Source organism: Electrophorus electricus, chromosome 16 (assembly GCF_041902795.1).
Source record: "Electrophorus electricus isolate QZ-2024a chromosome 16, ASM4190279v1, whole genome shotgun sequence".
Taxonomy (NCBI): Eukaryota; Metazoa; Chordata; class Actinopteri; order Gymnotiformes; family Gymnotidae; genus Electrophorus; species Electrophorus electricus.
This window is the reverse complement of record NC_137512.1, coordinates 4,835,229-4,859,000: the sequence shown is the minus strand read 5'-3', so window position 1 is coordinate 4,859,000 and position 23,772 is coordinate 4,835,229. Positions and strand designations below refer to the sequence as shown.

Sequence of the window (23,772 nt, the reverse complement as noted above, 5' to 3'; positions counted from 1 at the left end):
GAACACCTGCTGCGTGGCTCCCCCACCGGGTCCGCAGATGCCACAGCCACTGCCGCAAGTCCTGCTTAGACCGGGGAGGGCCCGATCAAATCGGCTGTTCGTAGACTGCCCGTTCAAATCGGCTGTTCGTAGACTGCCCGATCAAATCGGCTGTTCGTAGACTGCCCGATCAAATCGGCTGTCCGTAGACTGCCCGTTCAAATCGGCTGTTCGTAGACTGCCCGATCAAATCGGCTGTTCGTAGACTGCCCGATCAAATCGGCTGTTCGTAGACTGCCCGATCAAATCGGCTGTCCGTAGACTGCCCGATCAAATCGGCTGTTCGTAGACTGCCCGATCAAATCGGCTGTTCGTAGACTGCCCGATCAAATCGGCTGTTCGTAGACTGCCCGATCAAATCGGCTGTTCGTAGACTGCCCGATCAAATCGGCTGTTCGTAGACTGCCCGATCAAATCGGCTGTCCGTAGACTGCCCGATCAAATCGGCTGTTCGTAGACTGCCCGATCAAATCGGCTGTTATCGGGTTGCTGCAGTTTCCTCGCACAAGTCTTCTTTCTTCTACTCCATATTCCTGGATGTTTGCCTGGTTTTGTTTGTTCTTTGCGGTTCCTCTTTGGTTCCTAAGACTACAGTCCTGGTGTCGAGTTGTTTAAGATGAGTCCTCACAGCTCCGTTTGCTCTCCAGGAAGCTGGTTTCTATCATTATTTGAAAGGCAGCAGTCACACTGGGCACTGCAGAAATCAAAACCCAAATCAGCCCAGGCTCTGCTCCGTGCCGACAGGCCGCAGATCACTCACAAACAGCAGCAGACGACAGAATGGAAATCCTTTCAGACCCTGCTAGCAGAACAGGAGTGAATCATGCATGCAGCAAAACCCCTGAGCTTTCATTAAGTGCGTCTGGAAGGGCTTTGCAGGGAAACCGACAGATGCAGAGGAGCCTTTCCCAAGCAGGGGCGTGCGCGCAAAAAAAAAAAAAAAAAAAATTAAATGCACGGGGACTGATACTAAGCACATGTGGCTGTAATTACAATTGCACCAGTGTGTTTGTGTCCTAGTGGTGTGTTGCTGTACAGCAGTGGTGCAGGTTTAGTGATGATGGTGATGTCAGTGATGAGAGTCCAGAGGACTATCAAAGGCACGCATCCGCTTAGGACCCCCAGCAAGCCCCCGAGGGCTGACAAACTTTACGCTACAGCGGTGGTAATGTGCAAAGTTTGCAATGGCAGTATAAGACCTGAATTCCCTCAGGGGGCTCTGAGAATTGTTGCCTAGGGCCCCAACAGACTCTACAATTGCCACAGAGGATATTTTTTTTATATATATATATATATATATATATATATATATATATATATATATATATATATATATATCTCTCTTCAGTAATTTCATTTCAGTGTTCTAAAACGCAGGACTATTGCATGGTCTAATAACTTTACACCATAAAGTCTTGATCATCTGCCATTTGCAAAAACAGCACGTACCACATTTGGCTTAGGAAGTGTGGAACACACACCAGAAATACCCCACGGTAACTGGATTAGCAGCCATATTCATCACATTGGATAAGCACAGAATCATATATATATATATATGTGTGTGTGTGTGTGTGTGTGTGTGTGTGTGTGTGTGTGTGTGTGTGTGTGTGTGTATATATATATATATATATATATATATATATATATATATATATATATATATATATATAATCGGCAGGTTGGGTCCCAGAGAGTTCAAAGGTCAGCCACAGTCCCTGTGTCCAAGGAAACAGCACAGATGTTCACAAAGACAAAGTGCGTGTACTTAAGGAAGCCTTGTAATGCCTTCTGCGGAAATGCAATATGCTTCTAATATGCACAGCAAATCTGCCTTGAATACAGCCTGGCCATGATTATACACTGATGAACAGGTGTTCCTCGCCAGGCTGAATGCTGGCTTGCTAGTTAATCTACATGCTATGAACTGTGGTTATCTACAGTGTCTAGAGTCTGCTTAGTATCTGCAGTTCCTATTAGAAAGGACAGTCCAGTTTTTTTTTACCTTTCCTCCAATTTTCAGTGTTGGTGATGTTAATATTGCTGAAATAAGTGTGGTATTGAAGATAGTATTAAGATAAATGGGCCAGCCATATCCCTCGTGACGTATTTAATAAGGTTTTTAAGAACATGTTTAAAAAGGTATCTAAGAATGTGCTTTTGGTGGCGTAGCAGGCTATGTTGCAGGTGACTCCTAGCAGGCTTCTCCAGCTCCGTTGCTATAACGCTGTTGCTTACATCGTGGCAATCCCTTTAACGCTTTAAGTCAACAAGGAATCCTTTCAATAGGCTGCTATTTTTTCTCTTTAGCCCCCCTAATTCACTGTGTATCACATTAATTCCAGGAAAGGACTTGTGTTCGTGATCCCCCCCCCCCTTCCGCTTCACCCTGTCGACTGCTTCGCTTTGTCCCACATCTCCCGTTGCTCTGTGGCATTCCATCCGTCAGCTCGGGAATGGGGAGACGCCAATTCCTGCTCTTTGAGTGGCGAGATTCCCATTCAGTCGTTTTGGGGACAAGCAACGTGCTCACACACTCTGAAAAGGGTCGATGGGGATTAACTTAGACCTTCTCTCTGCCTGCCGTCACACTGCCGCTAATCAATTAAAGGCTGTTTGGCCTGAAAACGGCACGCAGTCAGTGTATTTGGTAATCGCTTTTGAAGGCTTTTAATGTGGCTCATTCAGCGTTAACTGGCCCAGAACCAATCTATGCCAGTGTGTAAAACTGTGAACCTGTGTGTGTGTGTATGTGTGTGTGTGTGTGTGTGTGTGTGTGTGTGTGTGTGTGTGTGTGGCACGGCTCTAGTGCAACAGAACTCAGTAGACTAGAAATCAGAGCTTTCCATAAGAAATATCCTGAATCACCATCGATGTACTTGAAAGCCTGTGCATTTATGAAGGAATAAGAGCGTGTGGCCTTGTGAGTGTCAGTGGGCAAGCCTTCCCACACCTACAGCACTGCATCCCCGAGCTGTGTGCAGCAGCTCGGTAACCACCAAGGCTGTTCAGCGTTACACCAGCCAACTTCACCAATCATGTAATCGCATTGCTCCAATAAACTAATGATGCAGCGATTGGACGACGTGGTTCGGCTCACCTGGCACTGCATAAACGGTGCGTATTACAACTGGCATTCTGCTGTCATTTCTCTCAGACTTTAGTCCTGCATTTCCCTGCATAAAGGAACCTATTATGATAAGCTAATTCACAGCGCTGAGTGCTCTTTGAATGGTAATGCTTTTCTTTTCATTCTGAGTCATTCTGGAGCATATTTGGCACTAGTGCAGATTCAGAGACTAATTAAAGCAGTAAATTTAATACAAACCAAATTCACAAAGGACCTTTTTTGCCCCAACGTAGTCAATGAACCCCACAAATCACTGCCGAAACATGGATTAAATATTCAACAGCACGACCAAACCCAACGTTTAGAGAATGCTGTTGTGAGCCGGCCAATTAAATGAGCCGTGTTGACACCCTGACTTCTCTGGTCTTAGATGTTAATAACATGTTATTATTTTCTCGTTGTTATACTGTATAATGACACAGAAAGCAGTCAACTACAGTTTGACATTCAGAGATACAGGCTCATTCCGAGCTTCCTGTCCTCCTTTAAATCCAGCAACTCTGCACTTTTAAACAATCGTATCTTGACCTTTGTCAGAAGTCCAAGCTGAATTTCTCTCTATACAATACTATGCAGTTAATTAAAAGTTATTACAGTATAATTAACTTATAGATAGATTACTGTGTGTGTGTGTGGGGTGTGTGTGTGTGTGTGTGTGTGTGTGTGTGTGTAGCAAAAATTGTAGTGTATAACACTACAAAAAATAAACAAATATATTTTTTTTAAATTGTAATATTTGACTGGGAAAAAACTTTGTATGCTTTGTTTGTCTCAGTGGTAAGAAAAATGTCCATTATGACTGTCAACATGCCCAGTGTTTTAGAGCAAAAAACCCTTTAACAATCAGAATGTAAAACATTCTGCAAAACACCAAAGTTCACCTAAGAATGTGCATGCTTGGATCTAAACAGATCAGTACTTTAAGAACGATAACACATAACTGAAATGATGGTTTATGGCTTTTTAAAATGCACAGTGGTGTTTTATGTAAGAGTTTGAGTTTATTCCAGGGCAGCACACATGATTATCTGTTCTTGTTCCTCATCTCCTGTTCATTCTGCATCGTAACTATGATGTTTTTGTCTTTAGGCACTTCCTGCTGAAGACAGGCACTGCCACTGCCTCGCTCTTTACCACGCCAAATCCAGGCTACACCATGGCAACTGGGGCTGTCTGTTCCCCATCGGCCCGCCCCTTTCCACGAAACAACCTATCAAGAGGAGCATTCAAATTCAAGAAGTCACCAAAACGTTGCTCCTGGAAATGCACAGCTCTTAGTGCCGTGGGCGTGGCCACTCTGCTGTCAGTCATGCTCTCTTACTGTATAGGTAGGCATGTTTATAGCTGTGAGATTGTGTGTGTGTGTGTGTGTGTGTGTGTGTGTGTGTGTGTGTGTGTGTGTGTGTGTGTGTGTGTTTGTGTGTATGCACGTGAAGAGTGTGTGTGTGTGTGTGTGTGTGTGTGTTTGTATTCTTTGAAGAAAGGCAAGTTTATTTATACACCTCCTGTCCTTGCTTTGAGTTTTCTATAAGTGCAAGTTCTCAGGTATGTGGAGGCTTGACCAACCTGGTTCCATCAGAATGGGCAAATAGCCCATCTGAAAGAGTTTGTGTTCCTCTGCCTTTCACCTGAGCCCCAAACACCTGGTACCCATGCTCCAAATGGTCTTCCACAGAAAAATGAACACACACACACACACACACACACACACTCCCATATATACATGTGTTTGTGTATGTGTGTGTGTGTGTGTATGTATATACACCTGCCCCAACACACCACGCACATTGGGTGATTAATATCTCCATCCCAACACACACCACGTGACCTGACCCTGGCATTTTACTCGTGTTCTCCTTCGCTCCTCCTTCGCTCCTCCTTCGCTCTTCTCTCCCTTATCTTCTCCCCCCTGCTGTAAATGCTGCGGACGCGCCCCCCCCCCCACAGACGGGAGCACCATCCGAAGCGCACATCCGCCTTTAGATCAAACCAAGAAGGGCGTTGTGTGGCGCTCCTCAGCCCTCTGCCTCGGTGGCAACTTTGAAGGCGACTTTTCCCAAAGCACCCTCACGCAACCGCGCGCACGCGCTAGCCGCTTTCGGAAACAACAAGAAAGTGTTTGCCAAAGATATAATACAGCTACATGAAAAAGGACATCTGGAGAAAAGAGGGGGAGAGAGAGAGAGAGAGAGAGAGAGAGAGAGAGAGAGGGAGGATGCAGGGAGGGAGAGAGGGTGAAGTAGATGGCGATAGACTAAGATTTCCATGTTAAATGATAAGAGCCCAGAGAGAGAACAAGCTCTCAGCAATCTCTCAGCTCCCACATATACCTTTAGCTTTCAGCAGGGTTCCGTCTGAGTGGGAGGGTGACTGAAACAGCGATAACCCAACTTCATGCTCCTCTCCTGGTCTTTAGTGAAAAGCGCTTAGAGGCTGTCTACATATGCTGCTAAAAAGAATCCAAAAGGTCTAGTTTTTATTTTTTTACCTTAGCTATGGTATTTGAAAGAATTGGCTTCAGAGAACAGCCAAGCTAGGCACTAATCACGACTCTACTTAGCTGAAGCCAGATACCTGTTAGTGAAAAATGGATGTAGGACCCCTTAATGACTGCATGAGTGTCTGTCCTCCATGTTGTTTCGTGTAAATCTGTCTGCGGTGACCTCTGATGGCTTGTACTTGGTGTTGTCTCTAGTCATGCATGTTTTCGGACTGAACTGGAAACTGAAGGATGTCGATGACCATGCCTTCGAGAACGGCAGGGCCCGGCCCGTAACCACGCCGATGAGCACTCTGATGTCACTCTCCACCGACGGTAAAAACGAACCTCGCCCTCGAGCGGGTCTCCCAGCCTTGCCGATGCCTTTCAGAGGTTAAAGCAGAAGTTCAGTCTCTTCGTCAAAAGCTCAGCAGTGCTTATATACAGTGCCCATTTCCCAGTCTGCCTTCTCTGTAGGTGCCAGCTGTACCAGATGTTTCAAGATCTGGAGGAAACATATTAGTATGTCAGTGTAGGACAATGGAATGTGAAAAATACCGTGAAGCTGGGTAATGACTGCCAAAGCACCTCAGCATCCCTGAGCAGTGGTGGAGCATGGTCAGAATCTAGAGATGAGATCCGTTCACGGCACATGAATTCACTCTGAGGTCGTACAACTCATAAAAATGATGTGGGTGTTAGTGTGGCGCTCCTGTTGGGTTCCTTCTTGAAGTGGCAGTACAGCTGGGGGAAAGCGTATGGGTCTTAACGGCTTCCAACCACATCAGTGAGGATGCGTTTTTATGCACTGACTTGCCGAGGCACGTCGTTGACAACTCCTGTTAGCAGCTCTGTTAACACACGAGTTTAGCGATGATGCCGGACTTCACACAGATGCTCGAGTATTTTACCTCGGCGCCGTCTTACCAAAACAGTACCTTTCAGCATCCTCTCCTGGTCTTTAGCAAAAGACAGCAAACTAATTTCAGACATCATTAAGTTACCGTGGACAGCTGTCTGTGACCAGGTCGGTAAGTGTGCTTGTCTGTTTTTACGGGTCCAATCCATGCGCACTTTAAATGCTCATAAAATGGTCTAATTAACGTGTCTGGAATGAGATTGGGCTCAAACCAATCAATATCCAGCCACTTTCCCCTTGAGAAGAACTTGTTTCTTGATCACTTACTCTGTATTCTGCCAAGAATTGTTTTTCATGTAATAGACTGTCTTAAGAGCAGCCATTACGTAGAATATTGGTTCGGGTTAGTGGCCGTTATACTTACTGGTATGATGGCACCCCTAGCCTGTGGACTTCATGGAAGAGTACTGAAAATGATTCATGATGCCTTTTATACCTGGGACTGATGGGAGAAATGGCCTAGATTCGGTGGTAGGGCATTTGGAGTTCTTATAATGCTCATTTTTACTCAAGCTTGTGTTTCAGTTAATGTTAAATTCCTGTGCCTTGTGTAATCTGTGAAAGCATCTATTGTGTACCTGTGTGTGTGTGTGTGTGTGTGTGTGTGTGTGTGTGTGTGTGTGTGTGTGTGTGTGTGTGTAAATAATGTCTGCTGACTTACAGGTAGGGTGGGTGTCCAGCCCGATGCAATGCTGGACTCTGGGATGGTGCCGGTGGGTCAGCAGGTCAGCCAGACTGTCCCCCCAGGGGGATTCTGGAGGTCTAGCCTTCTGATCGAGCAGGCCCGCTTCCTCAAGTTCAACATCTCCATTCAGAAAAACGCCCTGATTGGAGTGTATGGCAGGAAGGGTCTGCCACCTTCACACACACAGGTAGGTCACATGAGCCCCAGGAGTGACCACAGCGAAACATAAACTCACACACACATGCTGAGGCTTATGACACACACTGTGGTAATCGCAGACATATGTTGTAGGGCTGAACATGAATATTCTATTATTCAGATACTCATTTGTTATTTTGGTGTTGGGTTTTTAAATTTGGCATTTGAACATTTCTGGGGGGCTAAATATAGACTTTCAATAAAGGTGAAATCCAGCTCAGACGCCTGACATCCTGCTTTTTCAGACGTCATGCTTCAGGTCACGTTGACCATATTAAAGGGAAAGCAAAATGTGGAGGAGGGCAGCTGTTTGGGGAAACTTTGACAAAGGCAGAGTGCTTGCAACCTGATTGCATTTTTGTTGTTGTTGTTGTTGTTGTTTATTTGAAAAATCGCCAAGAAATTGTTCATTTATTGAAATGTTTGCAGCTGTTATTAGAATTGTGCTACCATGTTCTGTTTTCTTTACAGTTTGTTAATTTATTTCTCATTTATTTAGTTTATTTTTCATTTACTTAAATACCATTTACTGTGTTGGTAATTTGTTGAAAATAATTGTATTGCTGGGTGATTTGTGTTTTCTCTGCTAGCGCTTCTGTTTTAGAGTGCCTCACATTCTTGGAATACACAAAACTATAAAAATATATATAGATATATAAAACTATATTTTAAAAAAATCTTTCAATAACATCCAACAATAGAATAACAGAATTCCTAAACATTAGTGCCGTCCATCTCAACCAAGAGCCGAGAACAGAGAAATGGTCGATATATTCCCAGTCCTGCACCTCTATCCCGATGCTCCAAATATTCACTGTGGATTTAGTACTGAAGCTCCTAAGCACCCAAAATCTGGTACTGGGGACAACCCTATTGTTGTGGGCTTGTCACGCACACCACGTTGGGGTAAATCACACACTACATTAAAGCTTAAGGCTTAATTACAACCTTGACGTTAGTGGGCAGAGAAATGGTTATATCTACAGATTAGTCACACAGGCTGTCCAATGTGTAAAGAAACTGGCATCTGTCAATCTATCAAAAAACTAGAAGGAGAGGTTAAGCAAGGATGAAATAACTACGGATGAATGAATGAAACCCTCATCCTTCCAATTGTTTAGCTTTTTAAAAACATGATTTGTTTTGCTGACAAAAAAACAAACAAACAAAGCTGTTCGCTGACATCTATTGATGGGATATTTGTTTGAGCACAGGATGGACACTAGCATCTCCAAGGTGGAAGGCCCAAATCCCGCTTAAGTCAAAGAAAACAAACCAGGTTTTAATAGAGACATCTCCTTCCTGTCTTTCCTGATGGTGCCTGACACTCACAGCTGTCAATAAAACAAAAGTCTATTGTGGCTGCCTGAAACTCTGACTGCACCGCGGTGGAAGTTTAATCGATGTGTGCTTAAAGGCATCACAATGGGCAGAGGCAAGCACATTGAGTGCTCCTGCCGATCTGCTTTTTGTCTCCGTATTGCTTCTTGTACCTGATGAATTTCGGAATCAATGCTTCAGACTTTAATTAAGGACCTTGTTTTAAAAAGACTGCAGCCAAGAAACATGTGCAATTGTTTTATATAAAGCAACAGCAGAATGTTTGAATAAAACCCCAAGACATCAAACATCTGATAAAATTTTAGGTAGTTCCACAGTGCAAATATTCTTTAAATGATTCTGAGATTGTACAGTTTGACTGTATGGAGCTTCAAGCCTGTGCACCCTGGCTGTGTGTGTTTCAGTGTGTCTTTATGAAGCCTGTGCACCCTGGCTGTGTGTGTTTCAGTGTGTCTTTATGAAGCCTGTGCACCCTGGCTGTGTGTGTTTCAGTATGACTTTGTGGAGCTTTTGGATGGAAGTCGTCTGATCTCTCGGGAGCGGGTCCAGGGGGATCCAGAGTGGAGAGGCGGTGCAGAACAGCTGGTCAGCATGCAGAACACGGGCTTCATCCAGTACCTGCATGCTGGAGTCTGGCACCTGGCCTTCTATAACGACGGCCGCACTCTGGAACCTGCGTCTTACAACACCGTGCTGCTGGGTGAGCCTGCCCTGAGTGGACATGCCTGTCTCTGTGTGTGTGTGTGTGTATGTGTGTGTGTGTTTTGGATTTGTGATTTCTTATTTTGGCTGTGCAGAATAAAATAAGAATATGAGTTTATTTCCTTCTGTGGTTGACCAAATACAGTTTTTAAAAATATGTTCTATTTATTGTGAAACATCTAACCCCGTTTCCACCTGGATAACTTTGCTAGGACCCATGATTGCTCTTTTGCTGCTTGTGAACGTGTGTGTCAGTGTTTCTGTATATGCATGTGTGACTGTGTTTGTGTCATGTGTGTCTGGGTGTTTGACTTTGTGTGGGGTTTTATGGGTGTGCAAAATAACATTTGTGATTATATTTATTTTCATGACTGAACTATTGCTGTTTTTTCCAAAATTGTTTTTGAAAGACCTAATCCTGTTTCCACCTGGATAACTTTGCTAGACCATACATGTGTGTATGTGTGTGTGTGTTTGCTTGCATATGTGTGTGTGCACGCACGTGTTTGTGTGAGCATGTGTGTGTTTGCTTGCTTGTGTGTGTGTGTGTCTGTGTGTTTGCTTGCATATGTGTGTGTGCACGCACGTATTTGTGTGAGCATGTGTTTGCTTGCTTGCTTGCTTGCGCGCGTGTGTGTGTGTGTGTGTGTGTGTGTGTGTGTGTCTGCCTCTAGTCTGCCTGTCCAGCTGCAGTGAGATAGTGCAACAGTGCTAATAATGTGGGCAAGAACACGTCCTGACTTGTTGCCAATCGATAAGCCTTATGCAGGCCTGCCATGCGCCCAGCAGTGAGTGGTCCAGGAAGACTGATTCTCTAGTGCCCTGAACTGCTCCGCTGGGTCACCAGCCTGCGTCCTCACATATGAATTTATCGATATAATGCCACTTGTGTTTACAGCACACTATACAGCTCTCCACCAACACCACCTGTTTTTCTTTTGCTTTTGTTGTTTGTTTGTTTTTTCACATGCTCAATAAAGACATCAGCTTGATGGGTTCTCCTTACAGCCGTTGAAGATTTGCTATTTCCTGTCAGGTTTGCTCATGTGCTGATTTGGTTGCCCCTGTACTAGCTGGGAGCATCTGAGACACGCTCGGCTGCGTAGGAGTGTGTGTCCTTCGGAGGAGCAAGACTCCGGAGACTTGTCAGAAAGAATAAAGAAAATGTGTTTGACTCTGAAAAAATTGGAGGGGAAAAAAAGTCTGAAAGTCTTTTCTTTTTTTTCATTCTTTCCAGAGTCAGTGATGGAATGCCCGCACAACTGCTATGGCAACGGAGAGTGCACGTCTGGCACATGCCGATGTTTTCCGGGATTCCTTGGTCCATACTGCTCCAGAGGCAGGTTATCTTGGTGTACTTGACTAAAGGACAATAGTGGCATTGTGGGATAAATGACTCCTCGTGCAGTATAAGGGTGCTGACACTTGCCAAATCACATTATCCTGCTTCACATGAGAGTGTCGTCCAGCTGGCCAGAATTAAGGAACAGCTGAACCTAAGCTTCACTCCAAACTGTCCCTGGGTATTTATAGCAAGTAAAATATTAGGAACTTGTTCTTTGGCTGTGGGAAACTCTTTATTTCCTTTTGCAGTCTGTCACACTGATTATGACCATGTTTGCTCAAAATGTCAGATACCCATCAGCCAACAAACAATCCTGGCAGATTTTGGAAATGGCCGTCGGCTTTAGGACATTCCAGCCAAAAATGACCAGAGTGATTGACTAGGAAACGTTCTAGAGTCATTCCAGAGAGTTTGTGTGTGTTTGTCAGCTTTGGTCGGTTTTTGGTCGGTGACGGTGTTGTAACTCTGGCTTGGTGGGGGCAGAGTGACATCGTCGCCTCCAACCTGCCGCAGATGGCCGGTGGTAAGCACGGTATTTACGGAACAGCGTGAGTGACCTTTAACCCGAGACTGTGCCTTGTCTGTGTCCCAAGCTGCCTGCCCTGTGCTGTGCAGTGGTAACGGCGAGTACAGCAGGGGGCGCTGTCAGTGCTATAGCGGCTGGAAGGGCACAGAATGCGACGTTCCCGGCGGGCAGTGCGTGGACGTCCGTTGCGCGGGTCGCGGCCTGTGCGTGTCGGGCCTGTGTGTGTGTAACCCCGGCTACAAGGGAGAGACCTGTGAGATGGGTAAGTGGACATCATACTGGGAAGCTCATGGCAGAATTCCATCAGTCTAAAGTGGAGCACATCAAACAGAAATATGTTCTTTTTCAACACCACAGAGCAGTTCATTCTTCTGATGCACATATCGACTGCGTGGCAAATATTTGTTTTGATAAATTACCTTCATTTATCTACGTCCATTGACTCAAATTCATTCTGTGTGTTTGTGTGTGTGTGTGTGTGTGTGTGTGTGTGTGTGTGTGAGCGTGTGTGTGTGTGTCCCACCATCATTGGCTGAAAAACTCCTACCTTCCAACAGCTTTTATTTTCAGCCTTTCGATTCCTACAGCCTCTCTCCTCCCCTGCGGTCAATCCAATCGAGTGTATTGATCCCGAGTCGGTCGATGTGGGGATGAACTCCTTAGATGTATATTTTCAGGTCACTTGAGCACTCTGTTAGATGCTATTGAGTTGAGTGAGTAATTCACCTTCGTCCTCGGAGAGAGTGTGAAGGCCGATTGTTCTGTCTTCCGAACGTAAAGGATTCAAAGACCAACGCACTCCTGCTTTTTTGCTGTTGTTGTAGTTGTTTTTGTTATTTATTTCATTTTTATACACTCCTTGTTAAGTAGTGAAATTTTAAACAGCCCTTGTGAAATTCCTGTTCCACGGAGCTCATCCTCTCCAGCACATGCAGCTATTAATTTTGTGTGACCCTGCCTGCAGTACTTGACCGTTTTATTTTACCATTTAGTTTTGCTTGCTTATTTCTTTTTATAGAGATCTCTTGTGGAGTGTGCATTGTACTTGCTCATTAAATAACAGAAGATTTATGAGTTGTTGCACACAGAAAACAAGTTGTTACATGCAGAAAACGAGTGTGTTCTTTTCAGTCTTGACCTTTCTGTGCTGGTCAGCTTCGATTTGGGTCCGTTTCACCCCACAGTTTTTTCCTGGTGCCTCAGATGAGCTGTTATGAACAGCCCCAGATTCCATCCTTTAGGGATATATAGATGTCTGTTCGTGTTCTGGCCGTTTTCTTTGAAACTCGCTATTTAATCACCGCCCCCCCCCCCCCCCCCCTCAAGGAATATAGGCAATCATGAATGAAGGCATTCGTCAGCACTCAGAGCACGTGGTCTGCATGTTAGTAAAAGGCTCTTACTGCTCTCACGGCTCTAATAGGACCTGTCACCGGATATTTAGATATTAAGCTTTCTGTGCGAACTGTATCAGATCTCATTTCTGCGGTTTCCACGCTGCAGACGGTAAAGCTAATCGGAGTAACGGTACGATGGCGAACTCTGCCAGGCAAGGACACTCTAGCGCCCGTGTCGCGTCACACAGGACAGCTCTGGCTATTTTATTTCACTTTTTGCATTTCAAAACTTTATTCTGGTATTCTGGTACATGTCTTTATACATGTACGAGATCTGGTATGACGGGGGTAAATTATAATCACGAGCAATAAGAATGAATTTGTATGCAAGGGAAATATTTGTGATTTATTTATGATCCCACCCTTGGTTTCCCGCATAGCTCTTTGTATTTATAGGTCTATCTTTAGAAGCCACGAGCAGGACTTTCATTGATTAGCGTCCATAAGGAGGAACAGATTATGTTGCTTTAAGCCAAGGAAATAAAGGGTAATGGGCCTGTGATGAACGCGCTCCCTCAGCACGAGCAGGCTCCGGGCGAGCCGTGCCGGTCCTAACCACGTGCGCTCAGACGCGCAGGGAATCACCATTCTCAAAGCGAAATCTGTATCCTTTGGCTTTTCCTAAATAAAGAAATAAATAACAACAACAACAAAAACCCGTTCTTGGATGAGAGGAATGACAGTTAATAGCTAGACTGGCATTTTCTGAAACACTGGCAAGAAACAGTGAGATGCACTTAAGGGGATAAACTAAAAAAAAGCTAAAAATAATAATAATATTCGTGTTTACCGTGTATGAATAAGTATTATTTATTTGTCTATGACATTTTGGGAATTGTGGCCTCTGCAGCATCTGTGTTATATAGTAATTGGATTTATGCAAATAGCACTAGCGCGTGAGTGTGGACTCTCCCGTAGACTGGGGTGTGTCTCCGCGTGCGCGCCAATCCGGGGTGCCGGTGAGCCCGCCTGAACCACTGCGTGCGGGACGCTTTTAGCAGGAAAAAAAATAAAATAAATGTCTTCGCCTGCTGCGTTTAATGTTTTAAAGTCTAAACCACAGCCAGCAGCAAAGCTGTGAATAGGACGCCGGACAACCGCGCGCTCAGCGCGATGACACATAAGGTGGACAGCGCAAGCTGGCCGGCCCGCGAGCGCCTAATTAATGTGAATGGGGGTTGGCGGTATTGGGAGGATGTAGCTGAATAATTGTCGTCTGCGTGGCATAAATCTCCGCATATTTATCAGTCTGTGTGACTCGCTGCCGGGAGCTGCCGTTTCAGATGCGTTCGCTGTTTATGCAGTTTTGAAAAGCTGAAAGAATAGTTGGCAATGAAGTTTAATGTGTTCCTTTGCCTGCGCCATCTGCGTCGTCAGTATTCATCAACTTTGTTGCTCAACCTTCATAAACTGAGCTTTTATTGTAATTTCAAATGTTTCCCCCCCCCCCCCCCCTTTATTGTTGGTTGTTTAGTGAACACAAACTTAAAAAATGGATCGTTAGCTGTTGCTTAGCCTTTAAATTCATATTATGACTGAAATCACATCTGCAGGCTTTCCTGTACAAGCACCCTTCACCCAACCGGAGGGGAGGACTTTTAGTGCTCACCAGCTGAAAAATAAAGGCCTTCTGTTTTGTCCACAGAGGACTGCGCAGTCCCGTCCTGTTCAGGGCACGGTTCCTGCCACCACGGCCGCTGCCAGTGCCTGCCAGGCTGGACGGGACCGAGTTGCGAGTCCCACCTCTCCCTCTGCCCCGAACACTGCTCAGGCCACGGGACCTTCCAGAGCGAGACTAGCACCTGCATCTGCGAGGCCAACTGGACCGGACCAGACTGTTCTGTTGGTGAGACATTTCTTATCTGGATGTCACATGCGGTCACGGTGCCTGTTCGGCTGTTACCTGTTAGGAGACTCATGCACAGTTTGAAATGAATGCTTTTTAAATAAGGAGAACGGTCTCTGACCATGTGATCTGCCTCTGAGCAAATCCGATCACTAGCTTGGATATTGATGTGTTAATCACAAGTGGGTAGGAGGAACAGTGTGTGCAGGTCACGAGACAAATGAGTCTCCAGATTAAGAGGGGCTGCCTACAAATCTGGGACCAATCGGTCCACATGGGTTTTGAGGCCCCTTGTTCTTAAATTCTAAAACAACACACGTCACATCAGGACTATAAGACTTGAAGGGGGGTGTGTGTGTGTGTGTGTGTGTGTGTGTGTGGAAGCACCAGAGTCGGCTCACCAAGGAGAGCCTTGGTGGTTGTCTTACATAACCAGTGGGCTCTTTGTCTCTTCGTCACCTCACCATTCCACCTCAATTAAGTAAAGTTTAATTAATGGACTTGTGGCGTGGATCGACCTGCATCCTGCCGGGACCTGGAAGCCTTAAAAACAGATAAACACCTTATCGCTAATGAAAAATTGATTACATTGATTAGCACAGAAAAAGAGGATGGACTAACTATATATATATATATATATATATATATATATATATATATATATATATATATATATATATATATACATATATACACACACATACACACACACACACACACACACGCTTGATGGAATGAAATCACCATTCATTCTTAATATTAGGCAGAAGTGGTTCTGTCTAATCAGAGTTCAAGGACTCCCATTTGAAGATGAGTTTCTTTCAGACACAAGTATGAAGAGCTTTTGTGGTCAACCATTAGGGGGCATTCAATTAATTTGGCTCCATTGTAGTGACTATTTGACATTGGTGTGTCTGCGCTTTCTTCCCCACAGAAAATAGATTTGGAAATGCTCCTTTGTCGAACGGGTCTGAATCTGATCTTACCTGAAAGGTGGCCCAAAGCACATAAGGACAAGGGGTTTAAATGAGTCATCGAAGTGATTTTTGTTCAGAGTTCATCCGCCTGTAGAATGGTCTTATAAAATGGAAACTGCTGAGAGCACAAGGTGTTTGGACGGATTCCTAACGGTTGTAGAGGTGATCAGACTGCCGCGGTAATGACCGAAACAACCTGAAACAATGGCTGATGGGAATAAGAGGGTGTCCTGCGCTTCCCAGCCAATGTGCAGGGTGCCTGACGCAGGTTCCTTCTTGGGGATATTTTAGTGTATATCATGTACACCAACAGATCTTAAAACCAATGAGAACAGCAAGTACCTAAGCTTAGTCTTTGGGCAAATAAATAACCAGAAGTGGGGCAAAAAAAAAAAGATTTTGTTCTAGTGATGAAATTACAAAAAGAAAAGATTAAAGCGTTTCTTGTTGCTCCTGGTGAATGGCCCGTTGGATTCGGGACTGAGTCTTCTCAGCTTGTGCGTTGAGCTGTCCCTCTGCCTCTTGTGGTCACCCCTGGTCCCATTCGCCACATTTATCATCTGTTTGATGGGTGAGAAGCTTTTGTCGGTTTTCTGTGACAAAACCAATAATTTTAAAAACTCTGTTCCAAGTGTCCTTTCCCCCGGGGGCTTTATAACGAGGAAATGAATTGGCCCTGACTGACGGAGCTGAGCATCAGCTGCTGAAATGCACTTGATGCTGCTCACACGGGCCTCCGCGTCTGCCGCCATGGAAAGTGCTTTGTGTGCAGACGCGCGCTGCACGTTTTTGTCTGTGAAGTCGTTGCATAAAGTCAATCTCCTTCATCCAAGGTGACGGAAAGAAGCGTGGTCTTCTTTCTGCTCAGGACTTACGCTCACCTCTTCATCATAAACCTCCCCCGCAACACTCACCATCCCACTCACATCTCGCTGACGCACCCAGGCAGGACCGTGGGAAGGACATATTAAGCACATAGTTGATTGGTTTAACCTTTGTGAATGTCAGGCACATTGACCTACCTATAGGCTATATGTTCTTCATTAAACTTAAATTCATACATGTTTGTAACTAGGGGGAATTCTTGACAGGAGAAAATTGAAATTAGACTACTAGGTTAATAAAGGGATTTTTTAAAAAAAAGTAACATGTATATACAGAAGCCAGGACAGTTGGTAAAATATATATTTAAAAAAAATCTAGCCATCCCTAAAAGAAATATGTTATGAAACAAAAACAATTTAATAACAATGTAGTTGCCAGAAATCTTCGTAAATTTGGGCTCAAGAACAGGAAATGACCAGATCATTTTATAGAGTGTGTTCAAAAAGAAATAAAATTACTTGACGATCTAAAACTATGACGATCGTGTCTCCTTAGAAATGTGCACAAGCTCATTCTAGTTTTATCTCATTTTCCAACCAAACACTTTTTCCCATTGTTCAGAAAACTAGCAATTCTGAAATGTATTGCTTGGCTATCGTTATTGGCCCCAATTTTAAATTCACAGAGAAAGGAACACTAATATCACCACCTGTTGTTTGAAATTGGAAAAGTACATTGTAGTGAAATATCAATCACAGGTTTACCTTTTTTTTTTTTTTACCAGTGAGATTATAAGACCACCATACTTGGCATAAAAAACACCATGGTTACTGCAGTGCTGGAACACTAGCAAACTTCCAACTTTGACTTGACACCGAGCGTGTACACCAGCATACGGTGCCACCCAGACATGGTGTAATTAATTAATCACCGGGCACTGGTAAGGACAGGGAAGATAAGGTATTACTCCTCTGCAAGATCTTTCCGGGGTTTTTTAGCAAGAACACATTTATGAGTTTAAAATGCATATTTAAAACCAAGTTGAATGCAGTCAGTAATCCTCTTAAGCTCTTTGATACGAAGTAAAAAAAAAAAAAGTCCATTAGCCCCTCATGGAGAGAGATCTTGGTATTCTTCTACATCAACACAAGATGGTAAGCATGGTTTTAGTGCCAGTAAGAATATAATTGATGCATTTAATTTGGTGCAGGGTTACATACGGAACACAGCCTACCCAGTATTAGAGTGGTCACAGTGGGTTTCAGTAATACAACACACACACACACACACACACACACGATGCACAGTCAGCACTGTCGTTAGCCGCTGCAGTGTGGATCGGCCCACCGGTTCATCGGTCATATTCAGAAGGACACGTCCCTTGCGTTATTCCTCTTTGGAATGAGGCAGCAGCTAGCCATCCTTACAGCCAGAACTCCTCCTCCTGTACTGCCGCGTCTAGCTGGGGTGATGAAGGTGTCACTTCTTCCTGAGCTGTATAAACAGAGACCTCCCGTTCATTCTGAGGTTAAACTTCTTAAGATCTCAGACTCATTTCGGAAAACATCCTCTTCTCAGATCTCCAAAACATACATTTCTTTAATTCTTCTGTAGTCCAACCAAATAATTGAATTCCTTAAATGTACGTGCTCAGATTGCTCTTCTCTCTTGCGGTGTCTTTTCTTCCCCGTGCTATTGACAATAATAATTGTATTATGATAATATCATTGTTCTCTTTATTGTATTTTTACAATAAATTTTGTTTTACGCAAAGGGGATAAAAGAGAGAGGAAAAAACGATGCAGTGAGAGGTTTTGTGATGTCAGGTTGAAAATAAAATCCACACAAGAGAAGAGTGCCACAATACACACACCCCACACACACACACACACACAAGAGAAGAGTGCCACAATACACACACCCCCCCCACACACACAAGAGAAGAGTGCCACGATACACACACTCACACACTCACACACACACACACACACACACACACACACACACACGAGAAGAGTGCCACAATACACACACCCCACACACACACACACACACACACGAGAAGAGTGCCACAATACACACACCCCCCCCACACACACACACAAGAGAAGAGTGCCACGATACACACACTCACACACACACACACTCACACACACACACACACACACACACACAAGAGAAGAGTGCCACAATACACACACCCCACACACACACACACACACACACACACAAGAGAAGAGTGCCACAATACACCCCCCCCCACACACACAAGAGAAGAGTGCCACGATACACACACTCACACACTCACACACACACACACACACACACACACACACACACACACAAGAGAAGAGTGCCACAATACACACACCCCACACACACACACACACACACACGAGAAGAGTGCCACAATACACACACCCCCCCCACACACACAAGAGAAGAGTGCCACGATACACACACTCACACACACACACACTCACACACACACACACACACACACACACACAAGAGAAGAGTGCCACAATACACACACCCCACACACACACACACACACACACGAGAAGAGTGCCACAATACACACACCCCCTCCACACACACACACAAGAGAAGAGTGCCACGATACACACACACTCACACACACACACACACACACACACACACACAAAAGAGAAGAGTGCCACAATACACACACACACACACACACACACACACACACACACACAAGAGAAGAGTGCCACAATACACACACACATACACAAGAAAAGAGTGCCACAATATACACACACACATAAAGAGAAGAGTGCCACAATACACACACACACACACACACAAGAGAAGAGTGCCACAATGCACACACACACACACACACACACACACAAGAGAAGAGTGCCACAATACACACACAAACACATACACACACACACAAAAGAGAAGAGTGCCACAATACACACACACACACAAACACACACACACACAAGAGAAGAGTGCCACAATACACACACACACACGAGAGAAGAGTGTCACAATACACACACACACAAGAGAAGAGTGCCACAATACACACACACACACATACACAAGAAAAGAGTGCCACAATACACACACACACACACACAAAGAGAAGAGTGCCACAATACACACACACACACACACACAAGAGAAGAGTGCCACAATGCACACACACACATACAAGAAGAGTGCCACCAAGACAACACAAAACACGCACGCACACACACACACACACACACACAACAGAAGAGTGCCACAATACACACACACACACACACACACACACACCCCACACACACATACACAAGAAGAGTGCCACAATACACACACACACACACACACACACACACACACACACACACAAGAGAAGAGTGTCACAATACACACACATACACAAGAAAGGAGTGGCACAATACACACACACACACAAGAGAAGAGTGCCACAATACACACACACACATACACAAGAAAAGATTGCCACAATACACACACAGACACACACACACACACACACACAAGAGAAGAGTGCCACAATGCACACACACACATACAAGAAGAGTGCCACCAAAACAAAACAATACACACACACAAGAGAGAGAAGAGTGCCACCAAGACAAAACAAAACACACACACACACACACACAAGAGAAGAGTGCCACAATACACACACAAACACACACACACAAAAGAGTGCCACAATACACACACAAACACATACACACACACACACATACACACACACAAGAGAAGAGTGCCACAATACACACACACACACCCCACACACACACATACACACACACAAGAGAAGAGTGCCACAATACACACACACACACAACAAGAGAAGAGTGTCACAACACACACACACACAAGAGAAGAGTGTCACAATACACACACACACACAAGAGAAGAGTGCCACAATACACACACACACACACACACAGAGAAGAGTGCCACAATGCACACACACACATACAAGAAGAGTGCCACCAAGACAAAACAAAACACATGCGCGCGCACACACACACACACACACAGAGTGCCACAATACACACACACACACCCCACACACACACATACACACACAAGAGAAGAGTGCCACAATACACACACACACACACACAAGAGTGCCACAATACACACACAAACACATACACACACACACAAAAGAGAAGAGTGCCACAATACACACACACACACACACACACACACACACACACACACATACACAAGAAAAGAGTGCCACAATACACACACACACAAGAGAAAAGTGTCACAATACACACACACATACACTAGAAAAGAGTGCCACAATACACACACACACACACACACACACAGACACAAGAGAAGAGTGCCACAATACACACACACACACACACACACACGAGAGAGAGAAGAGTGCCACCAAGACTAAACAAAACACACACACACACAAGAGAAGAGTGCCACAATACACACACACACCCCACACACACACATACACATACACAAGAGAAGAGTGTCACAATACATACACACACACAAGAGAAGAGTGCCACAATACACACACACATACACAAGAAAAGATTGCCACAATACACACACACACACACACACACAAAGAGAAGAGTGCCACAATGCACACACACACATACAAGAAGAGTGCCACCAAAACAAAACAATACACACACACATACACACACAAGAGAGAGAGAAGAGTGCCACCAAGACAAAACAAAACACACGCGCACACACACACACACACACACACACACACACACACACATACACAAGAGTGCCACAATACACACACACACACACCCCACACACACATATACACACACACAAGAGAAGAGTGCCACAATACACACACATACACACAAGAGTGCCACAATACACACACAAACACATACACACACACACACAAAAGAGAAGAGTGCCACAATACACACACACACACACGAGAAGAGTGCCACAATACACACACACACACACACACACACACACACACACACACAAGAAAAGAGTGCCACAATACACACACACACACACAAGAGAAGAGTGTCACAATACACACACACACACACACATACACAAGAAAAGAGTGCCATAATACACACACACACACACAAAGAGAAGAGTGCCACAATACACACACACAAGAGAAGAGTGCCACAATACACACACACATACACAAGAAGAGTGCCACAATACACACACACACACACACAAGAGAAGAGTGCCACAATACACACACACACATACACAAGAAAAGAGTGCCACAATACACACACACACACACAAAGAGAAGAGTGCCACAATACACACACACACACACAAGAGTGCCACAATACACACACACATACACAAGAAAAGAGTGCCACAATACACACACACACAAGAGAAGAGTGCCACCATACACACACACACATACACAAGAAAAGAGTGCCACAATACACACACACACACACACAAAGAGAACAGTGCCACAATACACACACACACACACACACACACACACACACACACAAGAGAAGAGTGCCACAATGCACACACACACATACAAGAAGAGTGCCACCCTAACAAAACAATACACACACACACACACACACAAGAGAGAAGAGTGCCACCAAGACAAAACAATACACATACATACAAAAAACAAACAAAAAAACATTTATTCTTCCACTGTGGATTAAAGTGGAGTGTTGTACAGGGGTACATTTATTCTTGAGCTGTCTTATTTTACTAAAGTTTTTAAGTTTCTAATGTAGGAGCAGTGGTATGTAACATCAAACACTGTGCATATACTCGCCCTGTAATAGCAACTGACAGAAACTGTCATGTGTGTGCATCTGTGTGTGTGTGTTGTCGTTTCAGAAGTGTGTGCTTCTGAGTGCAGTCCTCACGGTGTGTGTGTGGGCGGAGTGTGCCACTGTTCAGGAGGCTGGTTGGGCCCCCGCTGTGACGAGGAGGAGTGTGTGCCGCACTGTGGGGAGCACGGCGTGTGTCTCAATGGCCAGTGCGAATGCCACCAGGGCTGGACAGGGGAACGTTGCAACATCGGTGAGCCCACCCACGTTCAGGCCCTGCCCACAAGCCTGACTCCACCCTCATTCTGACCCTGCCAGCACACTGGCCCCGCCCATGTTGTGCCCCACCTGCAACCCCCCAGCCAACCCCCCACAGGCGACACTTGTACATCACAGACCCATAGCAGTCCTAATTTCTTTTTACCAGCACCAATTAGTGACATCCCTGGAGGCCAATTAGGGCACTCGTGAGAAAAAGAGGCACCTCATATCGTGACAGCCACTGTAAACACAAAGTTGCCAAGTCTTTTTATTTTGATTTAAAAAAAAACCCAGAAAGAAATAATGATTTACTGTCTTTTCTTTCTCTCCGTCCCCTTTCTTCGACTCACGTAGCCCACTATCTGGATGGCAAAATCAAAGGTACCGTGTTCGCTTTCATGCTCAGCTTAGCTCTGTTTCTCCTAATGTAAATATTTCCCTTTTATTCTGAATTTTTCTTCTTCCTGGAGATGTTTTGGTAATTTAGCAGAGGTCAAACTCCTTTTATTTCTCCAAAAATGTATCCTTGCTCTCTCTAATTAACAGCACAAATGTAAATACCATGAAATCTAATATCTAGCAAAGCGAGGGCGGGCCTTTAGCGTGTTAGCCGGTGTCCCTCTGCGCGGGCCGCCCAGGCTGTTGTACGTCGTGCTTTCTGCGCTAGGTCTGCTCCTCTTTAATTCTTTGCCGTGGATGTCTCTTCACGATAGCAGACTGGATAGGATACCGAGGTAACAGCCCTGCAGTCCTGAGGAGAGCATGTCTCTGTGCTCCCCTGTCCTGTCCCCAAAGCATGACGCTCATTGTCTTTGCATATCTGTCTCCTACTGTCCACCTACATGTGTACGACTTCCAGGTGGCCAGTTCCGCACAGCCATTAGGCGCAACTGTACACGCACGCAACTGTACACGCACGCATATTCAAGTGAATTTCTACAAGCACACACACACACACACACACACGCACGCGCGCACACACACACACACACACACACACACACACACCTGGACATGCAAGCACTCGAGCCCACGCGTCTCGTGTGTGTGCGCGCTGGGGTCACGGCTGTGAAGGGTCACTGTCTCGTGTTCCTTACCTTGTGTCCTGTCTCCTGGCTCTGAGGCAGTACCCAATCGTTGCTAAGCTTCCACAGTTTAGCGGTTCTTCTTTCTGACCTGAGCCACTCTCCAGTAGAGGAGATCACAGCACAGGAGTCCTGTCTGACAGAATCCCCCCTCTACCCGCTCTGTTACTCCGAAGGAGCTGTGAATTCACATAGACATTGTTTTATTCATTC

The 23,772-nt window shown here is 45.0% G+C and overlaps 1 protein-coding gene across 3 annotated transcripts in view; it reads left to right on the top strand.

Annotated features, from left to right (window-relative positions):
• The window catches only part of si:dkey-237h12.3 (teneurin-3), a 107,987-nt gene that overhangs the window by 56,682 nt on the left and 27,533 nt on the right, over nt 1-23,772 (top strand). For 2 of the 3 annotated variants that reach the window (XM_081698577.1, XM_081698579.1), the window contains exons 5-14: nt 4,259-4,497; nt 5,865-5,984; nt 7,231-7,439; nt 9,284-9,491; nt 10,731-10,832; nt 11,432-11,626; nt 14,407-14,607; nt 22,281-22,466; nt 22,829-22,855; nt 23,191-23,208. In XM_081698577.1, the coding sequence (XP_081554703.1) occupies nt 4,259-4,497; nt 5,865-5,984; nt 7,231-7,439; nt 9,284-9,491; nt 10,731-10,832; nt 11,432-11,626; nt 14,407-14,607; nt 22,281-22,466; nt 22,829-22,855; nt 23,191-23,208 (1,505 nt within the window). The remainder of the gene's footprint in view (nt 1-4,258; nt 4,498-5,864; nt 5,985-7,230; nt 7,440-9,283; nt 9,492-10,730; nt 10,833-11,431; nt 11,627-14,406; nt 14,608-22,280; nt 22,467-22,828; nt 22,856-23,190; nt 23,209-23,772) is intronic. The other variant, XM_081698578.1, reaches the window with a different exon arrangement.